Here is a 24,095-nt window from a genome sequence, read left to right on the forward strand (position 1 = left end):
TTAAGAGGAGGAAAAGAGAGGCAGACCTCGAGACTGGTGACCCAACATTCAAATCTGACTTTAGACACTTTCTAGCTGTGTGATCTTGGACAAGTCACTTAACCTCAATTTCTTTAGCCCTTATTACTCCTCTGCCTTGGAACCCATACTTGGTAATAATTATAAAACAGAAGGCAAAAATTAATTTTAAAAAATAAGTGGAGGAAAGCAGAGAAACACATTACAGCTGTGAGAGTTGGAGGGAAGAAAGCTTATACAAAGGTATAGAGGTTGAATGTCAGTTTTGTGGTGGGAGGGAGCGGAAAGCAAGCCAGCTAGATTGTATGGTCATTAAAAAAAATGTTCCATGATAGCTTAGAAAAAAGATATGCCCAAACTATCCTGCACATTTGGAATCTCCTTCTTTGAAGGAAAATGATCACTCTCTGTAATATTCGTTTTTAAAGCTTTTTTTAGACCTGGTTCTCAATCCACTGGACCATCTAGCTGACCCATAGTATTAAAAGCACTTTCAGGAAAGAATGCGTGGCGCCACAGGGAAAAGGCAGAGAAAAGAAGGAGATTGCCAAAAGGTAAAGCAGTACTCATCTGAAAATTGGTCCCAGTTCTGCCATTATGCCTTGTCTGTCCACTGACAAATGGCATTTGAGAAGTCAGCTTTCCCTCCCATTCTTCAAGTAAATTTCTAAGAAACTCCCCCCCAATTTTCACAATCTTTTTGTTCTTTATCCCCTTGACTGGGGATGGGTGGGGGGAGAAGATAAAAGCTGACCATTTCCCTACCATTAAGTGATGTGCTAGGTAGAACACTGCGTTGGCAAGGTTAAAATTAAGTTCATTCTTAGGCTTTGGGGGCTTTCATGGGAGGAAAAGAACTTAGATTCCCTTCTCCCTAGAGCCATTGAAGATGCTACCTCATGACAAAGGGGAACTTACATCTATTTGCAGTTGTATAATTGCAGCTACAACAAAGGCCATGGAAGCCAAGAACATGCCCACCGTCATCTTCTTCAGAGACCTGAAAAGAAAAGATGTAGGGCAAATGTAATACACTGATACCTAATGTGAATTCCTCACACACTCTTTCATATGAAAAAAAGGAACATAGCCCAGGACTGAATTCCATTTGGTTAGATAGTCAAGATGAGAGCAAGATGGAGGCAGAGAAGGAGTGGGAGAAAGAAGGAGAGAAGAGTAAGAGAAGATCCTACATATTAAAAAATTTTAATAGGACACACTGATCATAAAGGATTTGTGCATTGGCCTTTGAAGCACAAAACACAAATCTGTAATCAGTGGCAACATTGTACAGTGGACAGAAGGCTGACCTTGGACTCGGAAAGATCTAAGTTCAAATCTTGCTTCATAGAGGAATGTGTGAGGCAGTTCTTTCTTTACTACATGTGTAGTGACTCAGCTGCAACCCTGGTGGAAGGATTTTCTACAATGGAAATTCAAGACATTGATGGAACTACATCTAGATCTGAACCAAAGAAGAAGATCAGCTGACATTCCTCTTAAAAACTTAGCCAAACCATTCAAAAAGATCCTCCAAAAATAAAATCAAGGATGTCTCAAGTTTTCACCAATAGACCACATAGGAAATTCATGCCTTTGCAGGTTGAATGAATAAGCTTAGTTATATAACTAGCTAATTCAGATTTCATGTAGTTCCTATTTACTAGGAGGTTTTTATTTATACCTAGTTATTCATCGCTGACCCACTAGATAGAGATGACTAGAATGGATTTAAAAAACAGTTTAGATAAAAAAAATCTCTCAGAGGTCTCATTTGAGTCAAGGACTGTTTCATGAGGCAACTGGGTTGCCGAGTGGACAGAGCACTTGACCTGTCGTCAAAAAGACTCAAGTTCAAATCCTGCCTCAAGATACTTAAGATCTGTGTGATCAAAGACAAATCAGTTAACATCTCTCAGCCTCAGCGATTGTTCTTAATGGCTCCTAAGGTCCCTTCTAGTTGTAAATCTATTACCCTATATAGGAGAGATCCAAAATTGTCTAATCTTGTATCTGTCCCGGATACACAAGGAAACCATAACTTAGAGATCACATTCAGAATTTCTTTCAAGTATGCTTAATTTTAAAAGGCAAGTTCTCCGAGGCTCCTGAGCCTTTATTTGACCAACTTAAGTGAAAATGCTTATTAGATTCTTGGTTGCAAATACTATTAGGTATTATTATTGAAAAGTGGATAAAAAGTCATCTTCCAGGAACTCAATCTAGTTGAGGCAGAGAAGCCCAACAAAAATAAGAAGCAATACAATTTATATGTGTATATGAATATGTGTATAAACACAAACACATTATATATAAACCCAAATGTTTATATGTTTACTTATATATGCACATATACACATATAAAATAGAAATAGAAATAATAAATTAATATACATTAAAATAAAGAAGTAAAATTTAAAATAAAAACTTTTACTTACGTGAAATTGAACCCACACTTGGCAATTAAAGGATAAACCACAGCATCTACGATTGGTACCATGATCACAATCAGGATGGCATTCACAGTCTGTTGTGAGTATATTAGGAACAAAATTAACACAATTCATGTTGCCACATCCAAAGTTTTAAGTCATCTTTAAGAAATAAAGAACCCCAAGCCCTCGACTGTACCTGCATCTGATCAGGCTGAATTTCAATTGTTCCCTAAAAGAGAGAAAGGAGACTTCATCGATCAGCTAGCATATATGAGCAATGGATACCTAAGGTGGGGAGGGATATTTTATCCACTTACAAAGTTTCCATTCATGGTTGTTGCTTGAAGAGTCCATCTTGAGCCCTTAAAAATAGTATAAATACCCAGTGATGAAAAAAGAATGAAATCAGCTGAATTCTTAGTAAGTAATGACTGCTTTAAGATGCTCTACTGGCTATATTTTTATCTCAGATACCAAAGCAACTTATTAAAACAACAACAACAACAATAAAACCAGATGTAGCCAAAGCATTCACAGGCTGTTTTGACCACATCCAACCTTCTCATTTTAATATTTGAACTAGAAATGTAGCCACAGAGTGGCTAAGAATGGGATAGGAACCCAGAATGCTCTTCTAAACTGCCAAATGGATGCCTCCTGGGAATCTTTAGAGTTTTCTAAATATTTGAAGTACAGTCCTGGCAATAGCTGATATTACCTGCTGATCAAACAGAGCCCAAAACATCGGGAGAGGGATATACAGGAACATCACCTTTACCACCATCTTTATTTGTGCAATAAGCCGCTCCTAAAACAGGGAGAAACAAAATAGAACTTTTTTCATCTTTCGTTTGCCAACTCCAGCCTGTCTCCCTTTGTTAGATGAGTCCCAATTTACAAGCAAGTGGAAATTCACATTACAAAAAGTTACAGAAGAACTTGACAGTTGTTCAAACTATGGTTCCAAACTTACATATATTTCAGGACTGTACCAAACACAAAAAAGAAAGACTCACCTTTGGAATAATAAAAATTAGCACACGTAAGAGTGACATCAACCTTCAAACAAGAAATGTACTAAGCACCTCTAATATGCCAGCCCCTGTCTTAGGCACTGGGGATACAAACACAAGAAATGGAAATTCTTCTCGCAAGGAGCTTGTATTCCATTGAGGACTACAACAAGCATAGATGTGGGTATGCAGTCTATAGAAGAAGTATATACAGAATAAAGGCAAATATATAAAAATAATTAAATATGAAGTGGTTTATGGAGAGAGAACTAGCAGTCAGCAAGGAGTGGAATTGGGGAATTTTTCATATGTACCAGGGACTTTGAAATTAGGATCCACAGACCTCCTGTGGATTCAATTTTAAAATGTAGACAACTGTTTTTTAGTCTAATTGCTTTCCTTTATATGTATGAGAACATATATGTGTTGTGGCTGTGCATATACATACATACATACACACAAACCTATATGTACTTTATGCCTTTAAAAACGTCTTTCTGAGAAGAGGTCCAAAAACTTGAGACTATCAAATGTCTCCCTGACACAAAAAGGGTTAAGAACCCTTGAAATACAAGTCAGTGCTTGAGCAACATCTTGAAGGAAGAGAAAGATTCCATGAGGCAGAAAGAATAATAGCAGGATATGCTTTAGCAAACAAAGGAATACATTCAGAAACACACATAACAATATGCTAGTGAAGTATTTCATGAGCAAACAGGGTGGCTTCATATTATAAGGATAAGAATAATTCTTTTCTAGTATGGGAATGAAAGGAAAGGAGGGATATACCTGGGAATTTTAATGTAACCAACAAATTAATTTGTTAATTAAAAAAAACAATAATTAAATTAATTAATAATTAACATTTTATATCAATAATATTTAATGAATTTAATTACTAAATAATAGTGGTTAATAATAATAATGATTAAATTTTAAAAGCCAAAATTAAATTCAACTAAAACAGTGACTATCATATAGAAAATGCTACTGAAGCTCTTTCCAGTGGGAAGCCATTGATTGAGTCCAATTGAAGATGAGCAAAATACTTACATCATATTTTTCTTTAGCCCAGTCCAGCCAGTGTTCCCTCTTTGGGAATTCTTTACTTCGGTGTTTAAATCTATTCTTGATTGCAAACTGGAAAAACAAATGTCACCACTAAAGACAGCTCAAAATTAAATCAGGAAAGCCTACAGTAATAAAATGGCAATAGTAAAGAGAAGATTTTGATTTTGGAAGACAGAAGAACCTTTGTGATGAGCAATCACTACCAGAATTAGTTAAGGATAGGCATTTTTTAAATCAAGTATAAAGCATAATAACATTAATCACTTCCTCTGTTTATAAAATAAGAGAAAGATCTTTGAAGGTAGTATAATTGTTGAATGAATGCTAGACTAGATCTATATATATATATATACCTTTTGGTCATTAAATATCTCTGATAAGACCCTAAACCTCTCTGGGCTTCAGTTTCTGATTGAAAAGGATTGAACAGAGAACACAAGAAATGACTCTTATATCATCCATGGTTTTAAGTTCTGAACAACTTAACTTTTTACTTGGAGTATTCAAGGAATCATATTTTTAAAGGTCAAATGTGTCACTCCTAATCCAGAATTGAAGTGGTAAAATGAAAGGCCTGGACTGGACATCGCAAGTCTAAGGTCCAGAGTGACTTGAGTGACTTGTCCCAAAGGACATTGCTAGTCAGTGGTAGGTTCCCCATTTATCTCAATTAAAGCTCTTTTGGTGGAAGCATCTTCAGTTTTTAAAATGGAAGCCAAGGAGAAGATGAATTTTGGAAGTGCAAAAAAATTCTCAGAACCAAATGTATCTATTGTAAGACAAGTACACTTGAAGAGCTTTTAAAATCTATAAAGCCTGGATCAAGTCAGGCCCAGATATGGGAGGTCCTGGGTTCAAATATGACCTCAGACTCTTCCTAGCTGTGTGACCCTGGGCAAGTCACTTGACGCCCATTGCCTAGCCCTTACCACTCTTCTGCCTTGGAACCACTATTCTGCTTTATTGATTCTAAAACAGAAGATAAGGGTTAAAAAAAGAAAAAATTAAAGCCAAAAACAAAAGTTAGCCTAATATAACTAGAAGACACCCATGTCTATTTTAGAGCTTCCTCTTATTTCAAAAAAGGTCTTTCAATGCAAATTATATAGAATTCAAAATAGGATGTAGAGTGGCAAGGAAGAGTATTAATGTAATATACAAGGAAAATTTTCCCCAATGGGAAATGGAAAGATTTTTCTAAGATGATTAAGTGTACCCATGGAATAGTTGGTCTTACTTACCCCAATGCACTTGGCAACTTCAGCCATCACATTGCCCTGAGGTTGAACCTTCTTGTACATTCTACTGCCAATTAAGAACACAACTAAAGAGAAACAAATTAGAGAATCAATCAGCAAACTTTTATTAAACTCTTACTTTGTGCCATGCACTGTGCTAGGAAAACAGAAAAAATAAAAGTTTTTGCTCTCAAAGAACTTATATTCTCTTGGGATGTGCCAAATTCAAAATGATCTTGTGACCATTAAGGTCGCATATGGCTTCATGCCACAGCTAAATTACTAATCAGCTATTATGACTTTCACTGTACCATCTCTCATTGTTTTTCCCAGCTTCCATCAGTTAATGATGTCTAGACAGCTGGCTCCCAAATCTCTATATTGGGTCATTGTCTTTTCTTTGAGCACCAATCATCAACAGCTCCCTGTTAGATATTTCCCCTTGGATGTGCCATAGGCATTGCCCCCCAAAAGAACTTATCTTCTTCCTTTAACTGCTTCCTATATTGTCTCTGCATTGGTTGGTAGTCATCTTCCCTTCCCTCACTCTCACCTCCCATATCCATTTAGTCATCGTGTCTCTGAAAATAAAATCAACACCTCATCTATCTCCTCTCTCTTCATATAGCCACCAGGCTTAGCTCATTTCCCCATGACTTTTCACCAAAAGCCTCTGACTCGTCTCCTTGCCTCTAGTTTTTTTCCATGGCAATCCATCCTGTAAATATAACATTAATATTCCTGAAGAGTATATGTGGCTATGTCACGCTAACTCAAGAAGATCTAGTGGATCCCTATTTACTCCAGGATAAAATGCACTGTCTTGTATTAAATCTCTTTTCTGTCTGACCCCAAACTGGATCTCACAGCACTCAATTATAGCTAAATTGATCATTTTCCTTCCATTGGCCTTCTGTCTTTTGCTTCTCTCTGAGCCTATGTAAGTATTTGGAAATGCATTCCCTTACTTCTGCCTTGAATTGCTAGCCTTTCTTCAAAGAGCAGATGAAAAGATATTTCTGAGAGGAAGTTTTTCCTCATATCATCCTATCCCAGTTGTGAGCACTTTCTTTCCATTCTGAAATTTCTTTGTATACACTCCTCTATGTACAATGCATTTGGGTAGCAAATGTCTTTGTCTCCTAACTGTTATGATTAAGAGAAATGTGCACCCATCAGTTCATTTTCTGATGAGAACACATACACAATCCCATCTTCTGGGAACACTTTATCCTCTATAACTCAAGTGAAGGGCAGAATTTCGTGTGTTATTCTTTGTGTATCAAGGGCATCATGAACAAAAGCTACAAAGCAGTTTCATAAAAGACACTTAAGTACTCTTCAAATGGATTGTTCTCTTATCCAGGCTCTTAAAAAATATTGAGCATAAAAAATCTCATAACTTAATGGAAGTACTGTTTACATTTTTAAAAAATTCAAGTAGTTTGCATTCCATTGACCTAACAGTGCAAATAAATAAGTTGGGAAACAGGTCTCCCATCAGACAATTCAACAGTTCATCAGATATTTTGAGCGAATTTCTTCAGGTTAATTTGTGGTCTTACTGGTCATGCAGATAAGCTACCATGTTGATTAAAAAGAAAACAATTAGCTTTGGGCAACATATATATATATAAAGGAAGCAAAAGTTGGCATTATTTTATTGAGCTTTAGTCCTAGACTTGCCTGGTCAAGAATACAAGGGTAACCCACAAAGATATAGCTAACAATTGCTATTAAAATGTTAAATAAAATGCTCCTTCCTCCCTATGATCTTCAAATCTTCTAAAACACCAATCTGTAGTGCCATAAAAATAATATTTTGCTTTATGACTTGGCTATTGGGAAATATGAGTATTCTATACAAAAGTACCCACAAAATAGAATGATTTTGTAATAATTAATGTCTAATATAGTCTAGTGAACAGGCTCTCATTCAGAAGGCTTCTCCAAAAGTTCTCCTACGGTGCTTCTTCCATAGCCCCTAAGCCCTAACCTAGTAGAATTGTTCAGATTCTGCTCAATCTTTAAGCTTCTGCTCAAATTCTATTGTCCTCTTTGAAATCTTTCTTGAGTACTTCAGTCCACATGGATTTCTTGATTTTCTGAATGCTTTTAAAACCATTTGTAACATGCATTTGGTTTTGTCTTTTTGCTGTTGGTTGTGCTAGTGTTTAACTTTTCAAGCATTTTGTAAGCAAATGAATGTTGCAAAGACATGTTGAAGGAGTTCAGAAGGAGAAGTCATCATCGATCAAGTCAATTAGTCAAGTCAAAACTCATTTATTAAGTGCTTATGATATGTCATGTACTGTTAAGTGCCACAGGGACAAAGAAAGGCAAACAAAGTCTTATTCTAATGGAAGGAAAACAACTATGTATGCATAAAATATATACAGGATAAATTAGAGGTAATTTCAGAGAAAAGGCATTAGCTTTGATGGGAAAGGTTTCATGAAGGAAGCCAAGAGGTGACAGTAAGAAAGGAGAACATACGAGAAATGGAGGACTATCAGCGGAACTGCCTGGAGATGGGAAATAGAGTGTGTTGTTTAAGAAACAACAAGGAGGTCAATGTCACTGGATCAGAGTATATATAGGGAAGTAAAATGTAAGAAAATTAGAAATGTGGGAAAATACCAAGTTTTCAAGGATTTTTAAAAGCTGGAAAGAAGCTATTATGTCTGATCCTAGAGTTAAAAGGGAGATATTGGTGTTGGTTATGTAGGTGAGTGGCATGGTTAGATGGGAGCTTTAGGGAGATCTCTTATGGTAGTAGTGAAGTGTATGGGATGAGATTTGAAGTAGAGAGACCAACAAAAAGGCTATTGCAATAGACTAGTCATGAAATGAAGAGAGCCTGCACCATATTGGTGACTGTTTGAAGATGAAAGGGGACATAAATGAAAGATGTCACAAAGGTAGAATTGATTAAGACTTGACTACAGAAAGGGAAAATGGGAAGATGCAAAGTGAGGAATTGAAGATGACATCTGATAAAGAGTATTGTAGTACCCTCAATAGTAATAAGAAAATTCAGAAGGGAGGAAGATTTGGGGGTAAAGATGATTTGTTCAGTTTTGGACATTTTAATTTGAGATGAATAAGAGATATCTGATTGAATTATTTAATAGGCAGTTGGTGATTTAAAAAAAACTGGAGGGCTTCTGGAGAGAAGTGAGGGCTAGGCAAATAGATCTAAGAATCATTTGCAAAGAGATAATTATAGATTTCATGGGAATCAATAAGATCCCAAAGCATTATATAGAAAGGGAAGAAAAGAAGGTCCAGAACTGAGCCTCAGAGGATACTCAGAATTTCAGCTTTCCATGATCTAAATCATGTAGAGCAAGGTATTCTTTAATTTTCAATGTGCTCACTCAGCATTCCTTACCCCACTGTATCCCCTACTATGGCAAGGCCACACAAGTTATCCCATAATAAAATTCAACTATTCCTTTTCTTCCAACTGTCTTGGGAAATTGAAAGCACAGAGTTTTTCTGTGACTAAAACAGTGATTTGGGAAGCTCTCTGCACTACATACAACTGAGCACAGCCAGAGATCTGAAGAATGAAAAAAATTGGAGCAGAATGACTGGATGTAAGGCTATGTGGCACAAGAATCCAGCATCCAGTTGTGACCAGCACTGTTCCCTTAAAAGATGCTTGAGATTAAAACTGAGGCTGTTGAAATATAAATTTGCCAGTGTGATGAGGGCCTGAAATGGATTTGAGGTTAGCGGAAAAGGATTTGAGGTCTAGTGTCCAGGAAAATCCATGTCAGATGGGAAGGAGTCAGAAAGTGAACATTAGGGAAATATAAAAGAAAAAAAGAAACTTTGAAATTACCAAAGATCTCAGGAGGAAGAAAATTCAGGTAAAGATCTTGAATATAAGCAGATAATCCAACAATATGACCACTAGATAAGATAATTGAACCTAGACATTTGTGAATAAATATTATAAGATAAAGGACAATGCATGAACATTTGATAAGAGAGAAGACCCTGTGGATTTCCAAAATTGAGTGGAGCCCCAATTCAGGATGTATTTGAAAGATTTAAAAGGAAAACAAGAATTGTGAAAGCAAAATTTACTGCATAGTAGAAAAAGTTGGCAAAACAGAAAAACTTGAATCCACAAGGGCCATGTCTCACCAAAGAAGCAAAAGCAAAAATAATTTATCGAGAAAGCAAAAACACAAAAGTGAAGGACAATCTCAAAGAAATGAAATAAAAAGCAATAATATTATAAGAAAACATGATGGCCTTATGAGGAAAACATATTGACCTTGAAAATATGATATATAGAGAAAACTTAGGAATATAAGTCTCTCAGCAGAATACAATATGTGTATATTTAGAAGGAAACTCTAATTTGGGGAAAAGACAGGAGTAAAGACAAATGAATGAAAATTACATCTAACTTTCATAACTTTAAGTGAGAATGGATTAAACAACAAATAAAAGGAAGAAGAACACTAGAGTGGCTAAGAAAACAAAATCCCATAATCTGTTGCTTACAAGAAACACATTTAAAAAACAAAGATATGCACAGAATAAAAATCAAGTTTCAAGATATAATTTTCTATACATAAGGTGATACCAAGAAACAAGAGTTGTATTCATGCTATCAAAGAAAAAATGAATATTCACAATATAAAAGAGAAAAAGAAGAAAATTATAGTTGGCTGAAAGAAACTACAGACAACAAATATCAACATTAAATATATATGCTTCATATATCTTAGCATTTAAATTCATAAAAAATTAATTGAACTACATAGTAACAATAATTATGGGAGATTTTACTCTCAATTTTGAATAAAAGAATGATTTCAAAAAGAGAAAATACCAAAATGAAAAAATTGGTAGAGAGAATAGCACTAAAAGAGTTAGAGCATCTTCTAAATGAGACTGCAAAAGAATGTATATATTTCTCAATAGAACAAAGAACTCTTATAAAACCTGACCAGATATTAGGGCACAGAGATAGGAGAACAAATATAAAAAAATGGTTAAATACATCCTTTACAGATTATAACACAATAAAAATAGTATTCAATATATGGAACACATCCACATATGAACACACACACAAATGGAGGTTTAACGATGAAATCTTAAGTAATAAGAGTCAAAGAACAAATCACAGAAACAATAGCTATGTGAAAGAATTTGGCAATTAAGATATTATTGATAACTTTGGAGAGAGCTTCATTAAGTGATAAACTGAAAAGGACTGAAAAGGATTTAGAAGAGTGAGAAGAAAGGAAATGGAGATGCTCCTGAGGACTTTCTCAAGGAACTTGGCTAGGAAAGGGAAGAGATATTGGACTATATATAGTGAGGATAGATGGTTCAAGTAAGGGTTTTTAAGGAGAGAGGAGAAATAGGCGTATTTTTAGGCAATGAATAAGCAGCCTGTAGATAGGGAGAGATTAGTAAGATATCAGAGAAGATAAAGGGAAGAAATTTCTAGAAAAGATAAGAAGGAATGGAATTTTGTGTCTAGGTAGAAGGGTTTGCCTTGGCAAGGAAAAAGACCACTTCTTCCTGTGAGAGAGTGGGGGAAGATATCTGAGTGATATAAGATGATGAGGGGAGAAGTGAGAATTCTCAGGAAATTACCTCATTTTTTCCAGGAAGGTATGAAGCAAGGTTCTATATTGAATAGTTTTCTATCTATTTTGTGTAGCTCATCATCATCATTATTATTTTTAAATTTTTACACAGATGAAAGGGTGGGAGGCTGCCATGGGACATTTGAAGGAGGATGAAAAGGTTTGGGGAAATCACTGTAGTGACTGGAATTAGGGAGGTATAATAGGATTGTCTTGCTGAATTGAAGGCCCAGTTGAGATTATGAAACAACTTTGTATTAGACTCAGCAGGCACAGTTTTGTGATTTTCTTTCGCTCTGCTCAGTAGGATGGTAATAGGGGTAGAGGAAGGGAAGAGAATGAACATTTAGATAGCACCTACTATTGGCCAGACACTGTGCTAAGTGTTCTATAAATATTATCTCATTTGAATAGGAGGAGAAAGGCAGAAAATGGCAGGAATAATTCAAGGTAAGAGCTTGATCATAGAAGACAGGGCAGAGTTGAATTGGTTCACCAAATGGTTAAGATGGAGAAGGGAGCATAGTGAACTGCTAGTGTAGGGATGATGGCTTGTGAAAGAACCAAGGAGGGGGGGCAGGTTACTGGAAAGAATGATAAAAGATAATGATCAGACAAATAAATATTAGTTTATAATCATGGAAGTAGACTATTTGTGGGTAATGACAAGATCAAAGATATGACCATATTTGGATTTAAAGGTAGAATGGAGAGATGGGTAATAGGAAATTAGTAAACTGAGGAACTGGGAAGTTGTAGTTTTGGAGGAAGTAGCAATATATAGGCTGACATCCCCCAGTTTTAGAGTGGCAGAGTGGGGAGGGGCAAATGGGAGTGGGGAGCAGGGAGAAGAGAAAGAATATCAGCCAGGTGCTGAACTCACTGAAGAAGGAAGCAGGAATCAAGCAGCTTGATGAACAAGGTTGGAGAAAGAAAGGCAAAAACATGAAACCTTCCATATTTTACCCTCTAGGTAGTCTTCCTATCTAGATTCTCCAAGAGTATAAACACTTTAAAAAAAAAACTATACCCAGTGCTAAGTACAAACTCAGTAAGTTTGTGGCATTAGTGAGTCTTACAAAGGGAGACTTACTTAGAGATACAGCCATTAGAGCAGCAGGAACTCCAAATGCCAATGGATAGCATGCTTGTTTGGAATGAATGCCACATTGTTGAACTGTAGGGAAATTAAATCAGATTATGGTTTATTATAGTTATATGAAAAATTCTCATAATATTTTATTTGATCAAAGCTAAATTAGTTACCAATTTAAAGATGAAATGTTTATTAAGCATAAAAAGCATCATGCTAAATGAAACAAACCTTAAAAGTAGACCTTGCCCTCAAGGAGATTACAGTCAATTTATATACATTTTTTCTTTCCTCAACCACGGGGACTTTCTCTTTTGCCTTTGTAATACAATATCCTATTCCAGTAAGTTGTGTTATAATGAAGGGATAAAAAGGACTAGGGAAGACTAATGTCCTTGATGATAGGAAACATGGTTTCTTCTTCCAACTTGGTTCCCAATGTTAGACAAGTCACCTCTCTATGCCTGTTCCTCATAGGGGGAAAAAGCATATTGGAATAGACAATAGCAACCAGTTCTTAACAGAAAATTCTATGTCTCTCAGTTCTATAGTATTTTCTCTAAAGAAAAAAGAGAAATAAGTTGCCATGAAATTTAATTGGATGGTAATCCTACTATATTAGATCAATGTTTAACTTTTTAAAATCCTTACCTCCCATCTTAGAGTCAATACTGTGTATTGGTTCCAAGGCAGAAGAGCAGTAAGGGCTGGGCGATGGAGGTTAAGTGACTTGTCTAGTGTCACACTAGGAAGTATCTAAGATCAGATTTGAACCCAGGATCTCCCATTTCTAGACCTGGCTTTCAATCCACTGAGCCATCAACCTGTCCCCCCTCTGCCCACAATGTTTAATTTTTAATGTGAGCCTGGATAACATAAAGTTTGTGTTTGAGTCACAAAAATTATCTAACAGAGTTTTGCCCAGAAATTAAACAAAAATTCAAATGTTTGATTCTGATCTTTTTTCTTCTCAAAAAAATGTATAAATTTAATAAGCCTCTACAGAAACATTTGCATTTGTTATATTTAAATATATTTTTTATTTTATTGACTTGGGTATCATCTCTGTTGAAGTATACAACAACCCATCTATGCCTTCTTATCCTTTGAGCAATTTGATTGTGTCACCCTATGGCTCCCTACTTGTAGGCATTTTTACATTTTGTGAGTTCCAATGTAGAGTCTAGCTATCCTCCATCAGTTATTTCTTGCTCTTTCTACACAACAGGACCAACTTTTCCCACCCCTCATTTCCTAGCTACTCTTCACTATATGCTTCTTGCAAGTATGTGATAACTGGAAACATGTTGCAGCTTATGAGCACCCATTTATACACCTCAGTTCCTATGTTAACTGTCGTTCACTGGCATCTAGAATATCAAGATTTGCAAACCTACAGCATCACCAAGAGAATATTTGGGTTAACAAAATAGGCTTTTGTGCCAACAAGCATCCTGGGATAAAAATATCAACATGAGACTATAGAAAAAAATAAAGAGAGATAAATTGTAATCCAAACTATGACATGCAATTAGATAGCAAGTCCCAGTTTATCTATATTAGGGAGAGGTAGTTCAGATAAACAATGAATTGGAACTGGAATCTATCAGAAGGAGGGAAAAACTAGATAGCAGATGAGCAAATGTAAAATGTTACGATAGATTTCAATACATAATTAATTTTAAAACTACAAATTCTGAGATTCCATTATTATGGTATTTTCAAATCAAGTATATGTAACTTTAATGAAATAATGAAATTAAGTTCATGTTTTCTTTAACCTTTTTACCTTCCCAGATTTTATTCCCATTACATACATACATGGTTGTAATCTACATATCTATTATCAGTATGGATATTGATTCTGCATTATTTTATATAAAAGTCTCATCATTTTTTAAAGTTTTTGTTTTTCCATTTATTATAGCACAAGAATATACCATTTTGTTGCTATACAATATTCACCTATTCCTTGGGTGTTGGGAAGATTGGTCCTGAGTAGTTTATGCTATTATGATTAATGTTGCTGCAAATATTTTTGCAAATGAGTCTTTTTTCCTACCTGGGGAAAATAAACATCTTCAGCATATGGTTCTTGAAGTAATTTTACTGGGTCAAAAGGCATAACCAATTTTATATCTCTGGAAGGTTTTTTTTGTATTAACAGAATAATTTTAGAAATAAAACCTCAACCCTGCTAGAATCAGATTTGTCTTATAACTATCTTGGAAAATTCAATAGGATGACAATAACAACAATAGCTAATTTTAGATAGTACTCATTATCTGCCAGGCACTGTGTTAAGCACTTTACAATTATTATTTCATTTTCATCCTTACAATAACCCTAGAAGGTAGGTGCTATTTTTATTTTCATTTTACAGATGAGGAAACTGAGGCAAACAAAGATTAACAGAGTTGTCCAAGGTTGCACAGCTAATGGGTCTGAGGTCACATTTGAATTCAGGTCTTTCTGACCCCAGACCGAGCACTCTCCACTTTACCACCTTGTTGGATTTTGTTTTTCTTGCTTTCTCAATGGATAAGGAAAGAGGAGGGAAAGAATTTGGAGCCAAAAAAAATTGAATTTTAGAAAGATATGTTTTACTGTACTAAAATTGCATGCTATAAAATTTTTATATGTACATAAAAATTTAATAGGTAGAAGGAGTTCTCTGCTTTAAAATAACTTTTCTATCTAGCACCCTTCCCTGGTACATTGTAAAAAACAAAAGATATTAAGTTAGAGGGTAGCAAAACTGAGTTCAAACACTCTCTCTGTCGTGTTCTTTGTGAGGACATGTCCTTTAACCTATTCAAGTCTCAGTTTTCTTGTCTGCAAAATGGGGGGGCATTAAAATCAGTGTCCTCTAAATTTCCTTCTAGAGCTAACTAAACTCATGCTCCTATGAACCTTCTTTGTTAGGGGGACCACAGGTGAGAATTACTGTATACTCTGCCACACTGAGTGAGTTGATAATGTGAGCTGGTTTGACTTTCTCACTGCCCTCAACACACTTTTTCTTTTCCATACAACATATGACTCTGAGCAAAAATAGAAGGAGGTGTATATGTAAGAAATCTATTAATTAAAATATTGGAAAGCCTTTTATATGATAGTGTTAAATAAATATTTCATGGGCGTAAATCTTCTCCTTCTCAGTTAAGATGGGAAGTTATCCAAAACAAAATCCCCCAAACTTGACAAATAGACCCCCTTGGGTCAACTGCATACAAATATCTCTATGTGTATGTATTATGGTTCCTTCTCAATATATTGAACTAAAAGCCACTGATGCTTGGTAAGCCTCTCAATGTACAAAGCAGCCCAGATAGTCTCTGAGAATCGCTGTTACGAGGGCAAACTTGCAGCCCTTCTCCAGAGCTTCTCCAAACTTAGCTGGTTGTTGGTCCTCTAATAACAGAAATCATTTTCCATGTTGGCAGGATTTGTCAGAGCTTGTGTTTAGTTAAAAGCTGTTTGAGCTCACAGGGCCATTTCAATGCCAGAGGACAGGGGCTCTTCATCTGAGGTCCATGGATGGATTTCTGTGGCCCACGAACTTGGACAGGAGGAGAAAATTCTTTATTTCAATATAACCAGTTTCTTTTGTAATTTTATCAATTTACGTAACCCGGCTTACCTCATTTCCTCATCTGTACCAAAAAAAAAATAACCACAGAGGGAAATGGCAAGCCACTCCAGTATCTTTGCCAAGAAAACCTCAAAATGGGGTCAAAAAGAGTTGGATATGACTGAATAACAACAATTAGATGGACCCTAATGGATCCAGCTCTATGATCCTGGGTCTATGACCTCCACCAGTGCTTTGTTGAACACTCGTAGGGACAAGATGGTTACTACTTTCAAAAAAGCTTGATCCATTTGGAATGGCTCTATTGCTTACTCTGAAATTGCCCACCCTAGAAGAGGAACCCTTTGGGCCTGGGTCTGCCCCTGGGATCAATTCCTGGGATCTTCCAACCCTCTAAGATCCCCCTGAGAGGGAAGGGAAGCAACAAGCAGAAGCTGGATCTAGTGGTGAAGCCTCTGGCACTGACTCTTTTCTCCATTACATTTCCCTGAGTCTCTGTGGTCCTCAACAGTTTCACTTTCTTGCCTCTTTGGAAGTCCATACATCCTCTTCTCAGAAAGCAGAAGTGTTTCTGTAAACATCTATTTCTTCCTGCCCATGCCCCTCAACTAGTCTCTGTTTCCAGGTATTTAAACTTGGATTTTTAAAAAAAGATATGTATCGTTATTTCAATAGAACTGGTTTCTTTTGACCCTGTGTGTTTTATTTTATTCATTTAAAAATTATTCTGAGAAAGCCTATCCATAGGCTTTACCAGACTGCCAAAGGAGTCCATGATCCAAAGGTTAGGAACTTCTGCAATAAGGCACTGTAGTAGAACTTTAGTCTGCTGGGTGGTGAAGTGGATAGAGTGTCCAGCCTGGAGTCAGGAAGACTCATCTTCTGAGTTCAAAATCAGACATTTACTAGCCATGTGACCCTGAGCAAGCCACTTATCTCTGCCTCAGTTTCTCATCTGTAATAAGAGCTGGAGAATAAAATGGCAAACTTCTGCAATATCTTTGCCAAGAAGACCCCAAATGGAGTCATGAAGATTCAGAAATGACTAAACACCAAAGTAGAACTTTCATAGAAGTAATTATATTAATTTATTTCCTAACATTGACTTATCCTAGCAGTCAATATCATAATCCTACTTGATCATTATAATAATTTTGACGTGTCTATTTTATTTATTAGTTTCATACTGATCCTCATTTGTGATATGTCTAAAGGTCTCCCTGATTCTTAATAGATTTGGGGATCATGTCTATATTTACCTCATGGGATTGCCAATTTTTCAAGATAGTTAATTAAACATGATAATGTGTTCTTTGTTAACTAGAATTAACTTTTAATTCCTCAGATTCTGGAGTTTCTAACATACCAGTTCTTTAGGGAGCTATTTAATTTTTCTTTCTATGATATAAATTATATGATATATTATTTTAAAGTAAGCATAAATCAAGTGGATTAGTAACTTTGGCTTTCTTATTTTGTCAATTTGGGTTCGATTTTTCTAATTTTTTATTCAAAGATATTTTATTTTCAAAACTAGATGCAATAACAATTTTCCACATAGTTTTCTGAAATTATAAGATCTATATTGTCTGCCTTCCTCCTTTTTCTCACCATCCTCAGAGATGGTAAATAATTTGATCTGGGTTATATGTTTATTATTGTGTAAAACATACTTCCAAATTGGTCATTGTTGTAAGAAAATGCTCATATAAAACCAAAGCCCCAAATTGAACTGTAAATGCACTACAGTGAAGATAGTATGCTTTGATCTTGATCTGAGTCAAAGAGTTCTTTTTCTGGAGATAAATAGAATTCTTTGTCACAAATCCTTCAGAATTGTCCCAGATCATTGTATTGCTAAGAGTAGCTAAGTATTTCACAACCAATCATCGTACAATATTGCTGTTACTGTGTACAATATTCTTCCAGTTCTGCTTATTTCACTCTTCATCAGTCCATGTAGACTTTTCCAGCTTTTTCTGAAATCATCCTGCTTATCATTTCTTATAGCACAATAGTATCCCATCACTAATATATTCCAAAATTTTTTTAGCCATTCCCTAATTGATGGACATCTTTTCAAATTCCAATGATTTGATAACACAAAAAGCAGCTGCCATAAATATTTTTATTCAAGTAGGTCCTTTCCCCTTTTTTTATGATCTTTATATGGTATATAGACCCAGTAGTGGTATTATAAGATCAAAGAGTATGAAGAAGTTTATAGCCTTTTGGGAATGGTTCCAAATAGCCTTCCATAATGGTTGGACTAATTCACAACATCATCAATGCATTTCTGTCCCAATTTTGCCACATCCCCTCCAATATTTATTACTTTCTTTTACTATGATATTGGCCAATCTGATAGATGTGAGGTGGTACCTCAGAGTTGTTTTAGTTTGCATTTCTCTTATCAAGTGATTTAGAACACCTTTATGTCATTATTAATGCCTTTTATTTTTTATCTGAAAATTGCTTGCTCAGATTTTTAAAATTACTAATCCACTTAATTTACGCTTACTTTAAAATAATATATCATATAATTTACAATCATAATTATATAACATAAAGCCATTATTAAAATTTTATAAAAATTAATTTATAAAAAAGAGATTGAGTTCTTTTAACTTTCAAAATATTTTATTCCAAATTGTGTTTCCAAATTGTGTTTCCTGTAATTTTTTGGTAGAAAAGTTTTGTTAGTTCAATGACTAATTTGTAATGTGATACCTTTCTACTTAGCTATTGTTAAATCAATTTTTGTTGTTGTCTTAAAGTCTGACAACATTCAGTTGAGTTGAGTTTGGCAATATATTTCAAATGGCATCCTATGAATTCTATTATCTTTTCAGTTTTTTCCTCCTTAGGAAATACCTGTACTATTTTCTCAAAGGTCATATTCTTTTCTTTATTTTTCAAGACACAGCTTCTGGCTCATATGTTATATGTGTGGGGGTTTAAAAATGTCAATTATCCTCCTTTGCTTTAAATAAACTTTGCTATGGATTAAAAGCTAATGAATACAAGTTTCTTTGGGATATAAGTAGTAATGGACTAGAATGCAGAGATAAAATTGCGTAGGAAATGAGTCCATATTTCTCTTCCTATCCTGAGCTGCAAGAAGGGGAAAGTACTTTTTGTTTTTAAAAGAGGTATAGCAAAGGAAGAAGGAAAATGTCATAGGACCATAATTAGCACTTTAGATCTAATCAAGCTCCCTGATTTTTACAATTGAGAAAACTGTGGACAATAGAGATTTAGAGATTTGGCCTAAATTGCCACAGTTGACATTTGGATGCAAGTTCTGAATCCCAATCCAATACACAATGACACATGATTTCTCTATCCAATTAAGAGGAAGAAGTGGATCGAGATATTTTACCTCTCAGCATGGGAGTTATAATTGTAGAAAGCAGACTTCCAGCATTGATGGCCAGATAAAAGATGGAAAAGAATCTGTTTCTTTGTTTTTCCTGTATTAAAGAGGATATTAAAAAATAGTGAGTACAAATCAATAGCAACTATGAAGGACAAAAACCAACTGGTACCTGACATTAGTTCATCTTCTGTCACTGTGCACATTGCTCCAAACATTCTTGAAAAAACCAAGTGGCTAATAAGAAGTTATGTCAATGGAATTTTATTTCTAGACATATTGATCCAGTCATCAATTTTCAACAAAGGGTACATACCTGATGTTCTTCAAACTGATCTCCACCAAATGCTGACACACAAGGTTTTATTCCACCAGTACCAAGGGCAATCAGGGCAAGTCCAATCATAGACAAAGATCTAGGGAAAGGTATTAACTTTTTAAAAAATATCCATCCATTCTGTGTTCCAAAGAATACTCCCTTTCTGCAACATTAGTATGGTAGCATAGAAGGGGCTCAAATATTGAAGGGTAGTTTCTTCTCTCTTCATAACGATACTTCCTTTCTGTAGTCTTTGATATGGTGACACTACAGAGCTGGCTTAAATATTTATTGAGGAAATTGAATGAAATTCTGATTCCTATAAATTTTGTCCTTAGTAGCATACAATAAATTTTCTCTCCACCCAATAAACAACAGATCTATATGGATGATACAGACATACTATATCAAATGCCATTGATTGGGTTATACAAAAATGTGACTAAGTGAGGTTAAATACATGATGAAGGATAGTTGAGCTAAAACCTCTGAGAAAAAACAGCTTAAAATCACTGTTGGGATTAATAGGGTTGGGTAGTAGCCAATTCTGTTTGGTTACACTAACAGAGGTAAAATGTTGAGATCTATGAATCAAGATACCAGAAGAAAACCTGAAGCTTACTGCTAGAATGCTAAAAGATGGTTGATTCAAGGATAGGAAATAAATTTTCAAGTAACTCTCTTGAAGGAGGATGGGAAGAGGTCCTCACTTTCCCCCCTAGTGATCACCAGATCATCACAAGTAGAGATCATCGAGATCATCACAACTTGACTAAAGCTCTTTAGTCACTAGGAGTCTTTCATTTGCCTCAAGGATAGTCTGAGCCTAATATATATTGCCTGTGACCAAGATATGTAGGTAGGTGGAACATCAAAACCATAAGACAGACAATACCATCTGACATGATATGCTCAAGATCCCTCTTATGGTCAACAGGAATGATCTCTTTTTTCTATATTTAACTATGGAAGAATAGGCTCCATTTTTTTAGAGGGCAAGAGGTAATAAAGTTAAACAGGTTGGCTGAAAAAAAATTACACAAAAGAATAAGTCTCAACTTACACATGTAATGCGATGTTATCAGGGTTTCCATCATGGTTATTGTCTGAGAGGTCATTAATAGAACTTATGGCAGTGACTGCTTGCCCCAGAGTATAAACAATGGATAATGAGACGATTGTTCTATAAAACAAAGAAAAGGTTGGGATAATAAGATTTAACTATATTTGTAAACTTTTCATCATGCCAAAAAAAGACTTTCCATTTCATAAATATCAATTGCTCTTGATACCATATTCATGAAAATTTGTACGAAGTTATTTTGAGATCTTTTATAACTATCTGCTTCATATAATGACAAGTATTATAGAAAATGGCTGTTGAATTGCAAAAGAAGTAGCAAAGCATACTTTTTATTTTAATGTGATTAAAATCAGACATTCCAGCCTCTGTATCTTTGCTCAAGTCATTCTTTCAACTAAGAATGCCCTCTACCTTCATTTTTCAACTCGAGTCCTCTTCTTTGCTTTGACCATGCATAGGACAGTTATTTCAGTCTATTGGGTATATGCTTTCTAACCCCAGTGAAATTATGAGGCTTACAAAGAAAGATGTTCCCTATATTCACTCTCATCTATACCTCAGCATGGTGCGTTACACATAGTATGTGCTTAAATTTTTATTGATCAGTCCATTCTATTACTCAAAGAATGTAGAAAATTAACTATCTACATTAAAGAAAAAAGCATATATAATTTCATCTATAACTCTCAAACCCTAAAAAGAATTCTATATGAATTTTTCTTAAAGAAAAAAATAGAAACTACTTACTTGAACTTTCCCAGCCATGAGTCAGCAATAAGTGCTCCAAGGATTGGTGTTAGATAGCATAGAGCAACAAACGTGTGATAGATGGCAGTAGACAGGTTATCATTCCATCCAAGGAAACGTTGGAAATATAGAACAAGAATTGCTGTATGTGGAAGGATCAGGAAATAAAAAATGGATGTTAAAATATCCAATCATTTGTTGAGGTTAATGGAAGAGTATGAATTCAAATAGTTACCTCTCATTCCATAGTAGGAAAATCTTTCACAGAATTCATTGACGATAATGAAAAAGATGCTTATAGGATAACCCAAGCAACTCTGAAAAGGAAGGGAAGAAGATATTCTAGTATACAATTTAAGTATATGTCATGTTCTTACCCAAATTTATTTCACATTAATATTCTCAGGACAAGAAAGGAAATAGTTTGATTTAGTTACTTACCCAAAGTTCCAAAGTTATACAATGATTCAGAATTTAAATGTTTATAGTTCTTTGTCTAAAATCATTTAATATCTACTGTAACCTAATCTAAAAAAAAGTCTAGCTACAGAATTTATTGGGTGAAATATAAAAATTTGTCAGTATAATCTTTTTATAATTCAAAAGAGATATTGAAGACTACTTGATAATTATTAATAAAAATTTAAGAGTATAATAGAATTATTTATGCATATGGAAGTCTTGAAGAAGGAAGACATTACAAAATAGCTGAAATGATATACACACCAATGATTTGGTCGTCCCTAAAAAGGAAGAAAAAAAAATCAGTGAAGACCAAGCAATCAAATAAAATGTTTCTAAATATTTTACATATTAATATTATAAATGCTGAAACTTGAATTCTACTATTTTGATCAATAACTAGGTAACTCAGGTTACTGTAAATATAGTATAAGATCTTTCAGTTATGAAATAACTCTTTCTAGGACACCATAGACAATGTGTTATACCTTAGTGAATTTTAGGTTCATTTTTAAGATGGAAAATGGAAATAAGGATCTTTTGTTTATGTCACTGGGTAATATGATTTGGCTAAGTTTCAAGTTTAAAAAACTTCCTAGTTGAAAGAGGATTAACAACAACAACAAGAAAAAACCCTGAGAATGGAGCCAGGCTTGCCCCACCTATACACATATGAATCAAATTGTGAAATATCCTGGTTTCTGTCTTTTCTTCTTGAAAAAGAAAGAGCATATTATATCTACGTCATGATCAACAATAAAGGGAGAAATGGTTTCTTTAAAGGAGTAGTTTCAATAGAGAGGAGGGATCTTGCTAGTTTTCATACAGAATTGGACTTGCAACCTCATTGATGTGGATATGTATCAACCAGTCATCATAAATAATACTAAAAAAGCAAAGTTATTAAACATATCCACTATGGAAAGAATCCTGAATTTGGCAAGTTGAGATCCTGTGTTTTAGTAACTATGTTGTTTTTTCTGTCACTAATAAAGTTTTTATTCATTTTCTCACATATAATGTGAGAGCATCAGGATAATTAATCCTCAAGGTCTTTTCATGATCTAAAATAGAAGAAACTTCAACTCTGTCATAGAAGTGAGGCCCCACCTACTGTGGTTCAAGTAGCCACCTTTACAACTTCTCTGAAAGAGAACATTCTTTACAGGAGAGATCAGAGGTTATTAGATTCTAAGTTTAGGAGAGCCTCTGACTATCTATTTATTGCCTATAATTATGGTCAGCATTTCTTATCTTAATATACCATAGGTAAACAGACTTATCAGGGACAGAAAGCTCAAGTGCAAAGATGATGATGTGTACTTTGAGATGTAAGTTTTAATGCTTATGAGATTTTAAGTTTATGTCCTGACTCATGTGCTTGTTTTCTTTGGTACCATGATTTGTTCATAATTTGCAAAATGGATCTACTTAAACTTAACAGTCTCTGTAGGAGGGTAATGCAAATATACTGAAAGAAAAGCACATGTTCAGAAAAAAAAACAAACAAACATCTTGTCTACACAGTTGGCCAATGAGCTGGACCAGAATTATGAGTAAGATATCAAGCTGGATGTGTTATCTGGCAAGTTGCTGGGTATTTTCAGTGATCCAAAGCCATTCATTGCCATGAAAACCAACCCTCAATAATTCATATTATCCAATTAAAGTTTCATGGTGGCAAGTCATAAATATCACAAATTAAAGAATTTAAAATGCAAGTACTCCAAAGTTGATGGAAGGATATAGTAAGCATGAAGGATAAGGCAGCATCACTTGGATAATAAGATATCAAAAAGGTGAGTCTGAGAAACAGAAAACAGCTATGTTTGTAACCCTCAAAATACTTTAGACCACCAAGCTATATCTATCTTTCTTTCTTTCTCTATCTATCTATCTATCTATCTATCTATCTATCTATCTATCTATCTTTCTTTCTACCTATCTATCTGTCTGTCTGTCTGTCTGTCTGTCTAACTACCTTCATCTATATCTATCCAAGTTAAATATTCTAGAAAGA

At 34.8% G+C, this 24,095-nt stretch overlaps 1 protein-coding gene across 2 annotated transcripts in view; it reads right to left on the minus strand.

The window, feature by feature from the left end:
- SLC15A1 (solute carrier family 15 member 1) overlaps window positions 1-24,095 on the minus strand; it is a 58,346-nt gene that overhangs the window by 20,829 nt on the left and 13,422 nt on the right. The window contains exons 2-15 of one of the 2 annotated variants that reach the window (XM_007501368.2): window positions 22,340-22,356; window positions 21,849-21,930; window positions 21,614-21,755; window positions 20,846-20,965; window positions 19,780-19,879; window positions 19,470-19,560; window positions 12,493-12,576; window positions 5,779-5,861; window positions 4,520-4,606; window positions 3,172-3,261; window positions 2,771-2,815; window positions 2,650-2,682; window positions 2,457-2,545; window positions 937-1,018 (exon numbers count right to left, since the gene is read on the minus strand). In XM_007501368.2, the coding sequence (XP_007501430.2) occupies window positions 937-1,018; window positions 2,457-2,545; window positions 2,650-2,682; window positions 2,771-2,815; window positions 3,172-3,261; window positions 4,520-4,606; window positions 5,779-5,861; window positions 12,493-12,576; window positions 19,470-19,560; window positions 19,780-19,879; window positions 20,846-20,965; window positions 21,614-21,755; window positions 21,849-21,930; window positions 22,340-22,356 (1,145 nt within the window). The remainder of the gene's footprint in view (window positions 1-936; window positions 1,019-2,456; window positions 2,546-2,649; window positions 2,683-2,770; window positions 2,816-3,171; window positions 3,262-4,519; window positions 4,607-5,778; window positions 5,862-12,492; window positions 12,577-19,469; window positions 19,561-19,779; window positions 19,880-20,845; window positions 20,966-21,613; window positions 21,756-21,848; window positions 21,931-22,339; window positions 22,357-24,095) is intronic. The other variant, XM_007501369.2, reaches the window with a different exon arrangement.

This window comes from Monodelphis domestica, chromosome 8, assembly GCF_027887165.1.
Source record: "Monodelphis domestica isolate mMonDom1 chromosome 8, mMonDom1.pri, whole genome shotgun sequence".
Classification (NCBI taxonomy): Eukaryota; Metazoa; Chordata; class Mammalia; order Didelphimorphia; family Didelphidae; genus Monodelphis; species Monodelphis domestica.